Source organism: Gossypium hirsutum, chromosome D12 (genome assembly GCF_007990345.1).
Source record: "Gossypium hirsutum isolate 1008001.06 chromosome D12, Gossypium_hirsutum_v2.1, whole genome shotgun sequence".
Classification (NCBI taxonomy): domain Eukaryota; kingdom Viridiplantae; phylum Streptophyta; class Magnoliopsida; order Malvales; family Malvaceae; genus Gossypium; species Gossypium hirsutum.
The window spans coordinates 51587463-51598410 of NC_053448.1; the positions used below are offsets into that span (position 1 = coordinate 51587463).

The 10948-nt window shown below is 33.0% G+C and overlaps 1 protein-coding gene across 2 annotated transcripts; it reads right to left on the reverse strand.

Moving 5' to 3' along the window:
* Position 1: 1 nt before the first annotated feature.
* LOC121224205 (zinc finger BED domain-containing protein RICESLEEPER 2) lies at positions 2-4091 on the reverse strand. Of its 2 annotated transcripts, XM_041107041.1 has the most exons (4): positions 3830-4046; positions 2300-2434; positions 377-585; positions 2-217 (listed from the first exon to the last, which is right to left on the reverse strand). In XM_041107041.1, the coding sequence occupies exons 2-4, from the start codon at positions 2431-2433 to the stop codon at positions 159-161; spliced, it is 402 nt and encodes a 133-aa protein (XP_040962975.1). In that variant the 5' UTR covers position 2434; positions 3830-4046; the 3' UTR covers positions 2-158. The 2 variants fall into 2 exon arrangements, with proteins under 2 accessions (XP_040962975.1, XP_040962974.1); XM_041107040.1 differs by having other exon boundaries at positions 377-2434; positions 3830-4091.
* Between the last annotated feature and the right edge of the window lie 6857 nt (positions 4092-10948).

Here is a 10948-nt window from a genome sequence, read left to right on the forward strand (position 1 = left end):
TACCCGAATTACCCGAATTAAATCACTACATAATTAAAAATATTACATAAATCTTTAAATCACTACATAATTAAAAATATTACATAAGTCTTTGAATCACTACATAATTAAAAACATTACATAAGTCTTGAATTAACACATAATTAAAATATAAGTCTTTAATATTCTTCATTTATATCCATTTCATCTCTCCAAAATATCCCCATTTGCATTAAACCTAAAAAAAAACATGTGCAAAAATTCAACTCACGAAAGCTCATGAATCTAGGGTAGGCTCTAATGCATTTCAAGAAATGTCTAAACATTGAATCAATTAAATAAGTAGGAGTGACATGGTAAAAAAATTGAAACCATTAAAATAAAACAATAAACATACCATTTTCAATCTTGTCAAGCTCTTGGATTTGTTCTTCAATCTTTTTTATGTCTTCTTGTGATGATGATTTTCGAATCCAATCTTGAGTACACACAAGAACTTGTATAATTTTAGGAGTTAAAGAACTTTTATATTGATCAAGCACACGTCCCCCGGTGCTAAATGCAAACTCTGAAGCAACCGTAGAAATCGGTATAGCTAACACATCTCTGGCAATTTTTGAAAGAGTGGGAAATCTAGGGCTGTTCACTTTCCACCACAATAAAATATCAAAATCTTCAACAAATTCCTCATTAGCCTCAGCTAGATATTTATCCAACTCAGATGTTTTATCCTCACCACAAATTTCCAACTCACGCTTTTTATACAAAGCTTGCATTCTCCCTTTCATTTTTTGTTGTGGTTCACCGAAAGAAACATGTGTTGGCACACTCGATTGGCTACAAGTACTATGAAGTGGAGGCTTATACTCGTCAAACAATTCATACAAAGATTCCTTCAATTTTTGCATCATTTCACAAGCTTTTTCAGAACTAGACATTTCACTAAGTGCAAATTCAAGATACTTTAGTTTTTGTCTAGGATCTAAAACACAAGCAACAAACATAAGCAAATTCATCTTATCAATATCAACCCAATACTTATCATACTTCTCTTTCATCTTGATGGCCATAACATTGAAATTAATATTACTATTTAACTGAGCATCTCGTAAAAGAATATCAATTTCGGAAAGCTCATAAAAAAAACTATTGGACGTGACATATGAAGTGTCAGATATACGCAAAGTGACTTCATAAAAGTGTTCCAAGAAATTCCTCAAGTTTCTAACATTATCCCAATCATCCACACTAGGCCAACCCTCTCCCCTTTCAAGTTCAGCCCTAAAGTTTGTATCTTGCTCCTTAAATCTCTCAAAAGCTCTCTCAAAGTTCTGAGCAGTGTCTAACATTAAGTAGGTCGAGTTCCACCTAGTACAATCATCAAGACACAACATCTTCTTGCACTCTATCTTTTCCACCACAACACACTCCTTAAACTTTTGTAATCTAGCTGGAGATTGTCTCACACATCTAACAGCCCCCTAACACGTTCAACATATTTATTCATTTCCTTTAAGCCTTCAACAACAATCAAATTCACAATGTGTGTCATGCATCTTATATGAAGATATTTACTATTTTGAACTAAACCCCCTCGAGGGTTAAATTTCTTTATCAAATAACCAATAGCAACATCATTTGAACTTGCATTATCAACAGTAGCAGTAAACAACTTATCAATCCCCCAATTCAACAAGCATTTCTCAATCACCATCCCAATGGACTCACCCTTATGACTAGAAATTGGACAAAAGTTTAAAATTTTTTATTCAATTTCCAATCGTTATCAATAAAGTGAGCAGTGATACACAAATAATTAACTCTTTGCAAAGAAGTCCATGTGTCAGTAGTTAAGCAAACTCTAGAACAATAACTTCTCAAAAGTTGTTTTATCTTGACCCGTTCATCTAAATACAATTGATAAACATCCCTAGTCATAGTAGTTCGTGAATGAATATGAAACCTAGGACGTGCCACAAACATAAATTTCTTAAAACCTTCACTTTCAACAAACTTGAAAGGTAATTCATCAATCAGAATCATTTGTGCTAATCTTTTCCTACATGCTTCTTGATCAAATCTCCAAGTTGAAAGATTCCCTTCCCCCCATTCAACTCCCTTTCTAGGTAAAACTAGTTGTCCTTGACTAGTGTCAACAACATTACTAGGATTTTTCTTACATGAACCACTATGATATTTCAATAACCCTGTACCATTTTTTTTCATATCACAACAAAATTCCTTATCACAATAATTACATTTAGCCTTACTTGCACCCTCACTATTAATAAACTTAGTGAAGTGAGACCAAACTTCTGACCTTTGAGGAGGGGCTTTTCTTTTCCCGGACGTAGTCCCCTTTGTTTGGATTGAAGCTCCAACCCCCGAATTTTCAGAAGCTACCGAAGTAGGAGGTGTAACACTACCCTCAATAGATGTTGGTTCGGTTGACATTCTGCAAGAAAAAAAGTATATAATAAATTAAAAAAGTATATAATAAATTAATTAGCCTCATGTATCAAACAGACAAACACTCAGTATTTCTTAAAAATTATAAATTCCAACACTCAATATTTAATAAGTATCCATGCATCATGCACGTTTAACCAATCACTAATTATTATAATTAAATAATTAATTCCTCACATAAACCATTGCAATTTGCATGACTTTAGAACCTAATAATGATGCAGAATACACTTAAAAAGGATCTATATTGTAATTCATCAGTAAAGCCTATTTTATTATTATTATTTGATAATACCATTGTTTTTTTCTTGTGGAGTTGAATGAACAAACTAAAGTTAAACTGTAATTATTTGTAATAGCAATTAAACAAGTGGACGAGCAAAAATCCTTGTTGGTTGAGATGATAACGACAACATTAAAAAGTTCAATTTTTATTCTTTTAGGGGAGTTAATGTTTTATTCTGTCTTCCTATAATTTCATTTTATTTCTTTTATAATGTTTGGTTTTTTTATTTTTTATTTAATTTATTACATATTTTATTTTTAAATTAAATTAATATTTTTTACCTGCCCTTCAAATTTATATTGTCTTGTATTATAATATATTTAATTTATTTTTATATAAATTATAATTCTATTGCAATATAACAGCAATTTTGGGAAGATCTATAACTGTCAAAAATCAAAATAACAATTAAAATTTTATGCCAATTATGTCACTGCCTCGATAGTAAACTTATGTGGGTTTCTTAATTGTCACCACGTTTAGGGTTTAATTCTTTTGTTTGTAAACCCTTTCTCCTTTCAGCTATTATAATGTATTTGTTCATTTGTATAAAAAATTAATTGTGAATCTTATATCATTTTAAAATATTTTATTATTATGTTATTAATTATTAAAAGCTTAAATACTTAAAATCGTCATATATATATATAACCTAAAAGATCAAATAAATATATGTGTATTTATAACAGTTTAAGTGCGTTTTCAGCCTAACCCATTATTTACAGCATTATCTTAGAGCCTTAATTAATTCATCAGTAAAAATAATTGAAAATGTCAGCCTCTTCAACCCTTAGCCTATCAACCTCCTTCGTCAAACCTGGATAATTTTTCCCTATAAATAACAGTTTTGCATGGCCTTAAGGTTTAAACAAATAAGCTACATTACATACAATCTCTGCAATGTCATCTTCAAGAGTTCTCTCCTTTGTTTACCTATTAGCCCTTACTTTCATTGTCCAAACAGCTTTTGGAGCTGACCCTCTTTTCCATTTTTTTCCATTAGAAAAAAAAAACGAATACTATCTATATCAGGTAACTACAGACCCATTCAAGAAATTGGAAAAAAAAAGAAAGGGAAATTTGAAGAAAGCAAACCTGGCCTTGGGTCTGGGTATTGCCTATTGGTGTGGTGGTCCGACACTCTGACTCGGCGACTCCGGCGTAAGAGAAATAGTGTGTGAGTGAAAGTTTAAGTGTGTGATTTAGGGTGGTTTCGACTGAGATTGAGAGGAAGGAAGGATTTAGGGCTAGGGGGGTTGGGTGTTAAGTGTGTGAGTGAAAATTGAAAGTGAAAGTGAAAATTGAAAGTGAAAGTAGGGAGGGGGGTAGTAGTCGGGCTGTGCTGAGAAATCAGAAATGGACCTTGGACAGCAGCCAACAGGTTTAAATTTGGGCTGGGTTTAAATTTAACTGGTTTAGGCCCTATACTGTTAATTTCGGTTTACCCGAATTTTTTTTGGTTAACCGGTCCGTTTCGAACCGATTTAACCGTTAACCGAACAAACCAAAAAATTTAACCGACCCCCGACCGAATTTTTTCAGTTCACCGACCGATTAACTGAACTCGGTCGGTTAACCGAAAAATTTCGGTTTTAACCAAATGATGCAAAGCCCTACCAGTTACTTAAATAAAAAGTTTTGAATAGTTCAATGACTTAAAAGAAATCTTTCGAATAATTTAATGATCATTTTGTAATTTTTTTAAGTTGAGTGGTTAAGACGTAAATTTATTAATAATTTAATAGCCTTAAGTGTAATTTACCCTAAAATTTAAGAAATGATTGTGTCATTAAAATTTAAAAAGATTATTTTTTTTAGGCTAAATGTTAAAAAGAGTAAAAAAAAACACTATTAATCGAGCATATCATTTTTGAAAACGATGGGGTGGAGGTCGTAATGCCACAAAATTTAATTCTCATAAATACATATCAAACATAGCATTCATTATTAATACAAACACTATGAACCTTTAGTCTAACCTTTATAAATTTCTGCTAATCATTAGAAACCTTTTAATTAGAGACTTAAGTATTGCTTTCAGCATCATCGGAATTAGCTCGGTTGGAAGAGATCTTTTATCTATATGGAAACATAATTCAATTTGAGTTAGGAGTTCTTACACTATCACAGGTTATATAATGACATGTATTTCTAGATTCCATACATGCTACGTTTAGTCCTAGAATTGACTAATACTATGATCGGCAAGAGAATGATACTAGTGATATATTGATAGTACGTGAAATACATTGTATATACTAGTGACATAATACCAATGACAATATATCATTTCCACGTATTTCATGTATATAATAGTAATTAACCAACATTTCTAGATTCAATAACATTATGAATATCATTGGTTACACGGGTAGTACACATGGAGTGTACAAATCTGTAATCCGTCAATTCATATACAGGTATGCCCATACGAGCATGTAATCAAGAAGCTCTTCCGAGCCATGTAACGGGAAGCTCATGTGAGCTGTATAACGGAAAGCTCTTGCGAGCTAATTATCGAGAAGCTTATACGAGCCATAAACGGAAAGCTCATGCGAGCAAAATATCGGGAAGCTCGTGAGAGCCATATAACGGGAAGCTCAAGAGAGTCATTAATTGAGAAGCTCATGAGAGCTAAATAACAGAAAGCTCATGAGAGTCAAGTATCGGGAAGCTCGTGAGAGCCAAATATCAGCACGCTCATAAGAGCTGTTGTGTGTCCGCAACACATGCAGGATCACAACCAATTAGGAACCCTTAATGACTTGCCATTTGTATCCATCAATTTTCTAAGGTTCAAACGGGTCTCGATACTTGTCGGATATGTGATTAATAATATTCATGAAAAAATACAAATCACACACAATAATATTCAATTTAAAACATATAAATGTACAATTTAGTTACACAAACTTACCTGGCTAAATTGTAGAAATAACAAAGTTTAGGGGCATTTTGATAATTTTCCATTTTCCTCGATTTTCCACCCGATCTTGATCTAAATTAATAATTTCATTCAATTTATTAATTTAGACAATAAAATAATTCATTTCATGCAATTTGGTATTTTTGACATTTTATAAAATTGCCCCTAAAGTTTTACTTTTATTCAATTTAATCCTTGAGCCCAAATCATGCAAATTAACCATTTTTAATACAAATCCAAGCTAGCTGAATATTCATGGCATTATATACAGCCCATTTCTACAATAATTTCACAAAAAACCCTTGTATTTATATTATTTCAACAATTTAGTCCCTAACCGAAAAATTCATCAAAATCACTTAACAAAATACTTTTAAATAACAACTAATATCTCAAATTCATCATTTAACATAAAAAAATCATATATATTCATCAATGGCAACATCCAAAATCTTTAACAAAATCAAAAACTAAAGTAAGATTTAGTTGGACCTAATTGTAACAATCTCAAAAACATAAAAATACAAAAAAAGGGGTAAGGATTGAACTCACATAAGGAAAAAATATTAAAAACCAGCTTGAGATCTCTCCCTCGTCTGTTTTAAACTGAAAATTGGAGAAAAAAAAAAGCCTAGAATGCTTTTCAATTTCAATTTGTCTTATTTAATTTCAATATAATTACAATTTTGCATTGTTTCTTTTTATTTTTTTATTTTTTTATTCATATGCCGCATAATCCATTAATTTAGGCATATTTATCACTTAACTCCTCCCTTGTGTATTAATCAAGCGATTTAATCACTTAATTATTATAATTAGCAAGTTTTGCACCTTTTTTAATTTAGTCCTTTTTAATTAATTAACTATCGAAACGTTAAAATTTTTCAACGAAACTTTAATACCACCTTATTAACACTCCATAAATATTTATAAAAATATTTACGGCTCGGTTTATAGAAACAAGGTCCTGGTACCGTACTTTCTAAAACTGCTTGACCTAAACTATTATTATTAAAACACAAATTACCAATTCAAAAGCCCTTTTAAAACCATATTTAATTCATAAATAATAAAATTTACGAGCTTACTCGTCGAATTTGGTAGCCTCGAACCATTATTTCTGACACTACTGAAAAATCGGACTGTGACAGTTCCAGGATATGAAATTTGGTTATGGTTTTAAGGGAAAACTCAAGAAAAATATATGATTTTTTTTATTTTCTCGAGCTCATTATATTTGACTATAATCCTTAAAGTCTTAGGTGACCTTGAAAGCATGTTAAAACTTGATTAGGTTCTCTTGATTATTCTAGTACTTCTTATTGATACGAGTCACAAAGGCCCAACTCAAGCTCAAGAACGTGATGGGCTCAAATTACCATAAGGCCCAATAACGAGGTCAAAAGCCAGGCAAATGCGTATGAAACTAAATGGAACCGTTCAAGACTTCATTAGCAAGGCCTTAGATTCGTATACAAAGGAAAAAAGAAAGTCAAGATTCACTTTCTTGTTTTCAAGAAAATTAAGAAACCGAATCTTGGTCCAATTTTGCTGTTTTGAGCGATTTCAAGAATCAAGAAAATCAAGATTTCAAATCTTGGAAATCTTGGTCCAAGAAACTAAATCTTGTAGCTAAGGCGCATTGGATCTCAGTTACGAGCATCAACGAACCAATTTTGGGAGAGAACGGATTACAAGCCCAAGTTCTTGAAGATACGACCCAATAAGATGTTTCAAGCCCAACCAAGAAGTTTAAATTAGACTTAGTTGAAAATCAGACCAAATTGTCAAAGTGGCCCAATTTGTAAAATTTTAATTCTTTAAATACTTAGTTTTAATTTTTAGACTTTATGAATAAATTTCTATGTAAGAATTCAATCCAAGAGGCCCATTTAAAGGCCTTGGACGAAATTCCCTTGAAAGGCAACGATTTGGGTTTTTTTTTTTTGGTTTTCCTAGTAGGGATAGGAAAGTAGTTAGGAGGCCTATATATATGGCTTGGCCGGCCACCCTTATAGATGACACATTGAAAGCAGATTTTTATTGAGTGAAAAATCCTCTTTGAGTTTTCTCCAAGAATTCTCTCTTGAGTTTTCTTTAGAAGTAGTTTTAACAATCTTGTTGATTGTGGGAGCCATCTTCAACCTTCTTCTTGCCGTATTTTTACATTGGAGGGAAGATTAGAGCCGTTAGAAGGGAGTTGTGAAATCTTTCTTGATTTCAAGGCTTCTTAGGACTTTCTTTATCTTTCTTGCTGTTTATTCCTCTTTAAATTTTTCTGCTTGTGTCGAATTATTGGTTAACTTGTTTTATTGTTCTTGTTGCGTTTCAACCATTCCAAACTTCAAGATCTGTTTTTGCAACATTCTTTGGCATCAAGAAACGTTCTTTATTCATCCTTTCTTGCCGCCCAAGTATCATTCTATTTCAAATTGGGTTTCTTGGTCTTTTAAGTTTAATTTTTCTGTTTTCATTTCAGATCTAAGCGTCGATAGTTTTCGTAAGACTTTTCCCGTGACTTGGCAACTCGATCTTGATCCGCGCGCAACCCTCTATCACTTACACCATGTTTGGTTTGGTGTATTGGCTATGCCAATACACCCCTAATCGGTGGGCCCCACCTAATCCCCCTCTAATCTGCCGTTTGGTTCAATGTATTGCTAATGCCCCTCTAATCCGTTACTTTCTTAATCCCCGAAATTCTCTGTTTTTCAATCCCTGCCTTCTCCTCAGTCTGTTTTACATCTCACACCCTAATTTGCCCTTCCAACTTGAAATCCATCTCCAGCCTCTCCCTCCCAACATCAAACAGAACCTGCGAGCGAATTCACCTCCACCCTCCACCGACTCAGGTCTCCGCCCCATTGTTTCGGTAAGTGCTTCTTCACTGTATCTTTCCATCCCAATTGTTAGGAATTTTTGTTTTGATTTTTACTGGAAAATCCGGCAACTTCGGTTATTCCAACAAAACCAGCCACCAGAAACCTACTAGACCTTGTAAATTTACAGTTTGGTGTGGAAGTTGTGGCTTGTTGGGTATGTTTGAGCCAAAAAATGAATTAGATCCATCTGATGAATAACCCTCCATGTTTACCCAGATGTAGAACCTTGATTTGAACGTCCAAAACAAAGTAACAATTCTAGAATTCAACCAGATTTCTGCAATAAAAAAGAAAAAAAAACATATACAGGAGGAACGCAAGAGATGTAATGAGAGGTGGACAGTAATTAGTGGTTAGCTCAATACAAAGGCCAATATTTTCAATGAAATTAGCATGAGATTGTTACATTGCCATTTTTAATTTGACATGGAAGATTTTAGGCAAACATATTAGCCTATTCAAAGCCTAAATAATCTGTGGTTTATTCAGAGTCAACCGTGTTCATGGCACTGCAATCTTACACAACTTGCTATATTACATAGCTAGATATCGCAAATAAGTAGTAGTAAAGCCAGTAGCTTTCATATAAATGATTCTTTTCTCTACTTGGCTAAATGCAGTATTATTCGAACTCGTGATTTTAGAAGGGTTTTCTATTAAAAGTTTAAGAATCTATGGATGGGGTTTTTTTGCTGAGCCAAAGAAAAAAGAATTGGGATTTTTTGTTTTTCAGTATTTCTTTAATAGCTTAATGCAGTATCTTTGGCTATCAATTTATTCCAAGAAATGGGATTTTTATATTCACTTTCTTCTTTCTGTCTAGATGGTGTTTGTGAATTTCTATTTATTTATTTATTTTGGTTATTTTTGTGAGAACTTTGCTATCATTATTACACTGCTCTGTTGAGGTTTACTGGTTTTGCTTTTGTTCCGACCCCCGGCCGATCGGGTATTTCACTTTCCTGCACCACATCACACAGCATTGTACTCACAGGCCGGTGTTATTCCCTTGGATGCCTACCGGCTTCTCAAGGCTTTGTCACCCAAAACTATGCCTCTCTAGGAAAACATAAACATTCCTGTTTGTTTTGGATCTCAAGAACCACATTTTATCATGCGATTGATTTTGTTAAATTCAACTATATCTTTTTGCTAAAATTACAACCAGATGCAGAAATTTCTAAGTCGCTTTCAACTAACAATTTCAGGAAGATATTCTCCCACTGTTTTCTTTCTAAGCGTATTTACCATGCTTTAGTTATTTTAACGGAAAAAATCATATCTCAAGGGAGAAGTCTAATTGAAGTTGAAAAGCATTAGAAAATACTGATCATGAAGAATAATTTTTTTTAATATAATGCATGGCGCGGTAGAAAAAATATAACACTAACCAAGCTGATGTGCAATAGGTGGCTAAAAATAAGCTTGATCTGGCAATATCAACAATACATTTTTCCTAATATTGTGCAAGGCCTGCATTAAGTTCAAAATAACTTTGTCAGAGAATAATTTTAACATGGAGCTCGAGAGGGGAGGAATCAAACATTTGACAAGTCTACCAAAAACCAGCGGATCCAACATAACAAGCTCAACCTCAATCAAATTGTAAAATGGCCTTTACGTACTATGCTAATCATGGGCCTTTTCATTGCTATATGACTCATCTTTAAGACGTTGCTTTTCTCTTAATTTTATTGCCTTGCTGTTTACCTTCTGGTCTGGAGTGTGAGAAAGTTATCTTATTTCCTTTCAGGAGGAGCTAGAAGGAAAATTCTTTAAAGACAGAAGACCTTTTGATTTGCAAGGTTGGTTTTGCATTTGTTTTCATGATGTTATTCTTTCAATCCATTGTCTCGAGGCTGATTAGCATTTTCATTAGAATATAAGCATAATATGCTTGATTTTAGTATAAATTCTCAAATAAAAATGAAATTAAATATTTTGCATTGTTAGGGGCAGATATTTGTTTCATTGAGCCATTTTCTTAATCTTTTTGTTGCATATGACACATAGATTCCTTTTCCATGATCTTTTAGTTTAGGGTAGAAAACAATAGCAATTAAAAGAATTAGAGCTGAACAAACGAATAGGAAAGATGGAACTCTAGAAAACTTAGGTTATAGAAAACCTCTAACTCTGGAATGTTGAGCCCTGAAAGGTAGAAGTCTTCTGCTTTGGCAAGCTTTGGGTCCTTGCAGAACTTGCCATTAACAAAAACTGCGTAAATGCAAAGAAGAAGTATTATTAAGAGTCGAAACAAATATATTGCAAAGATAAAGTTTCAAAGAAAACAAAGAACTAAAGAACACACCACCATCTTTAGTATCATTAATTGCTACACAAAAGTCCTGAAGAGGGCTTGGATCTAAAGCTGAGACAAGTTTAGAAGCCAAAGCCAAGAGCACA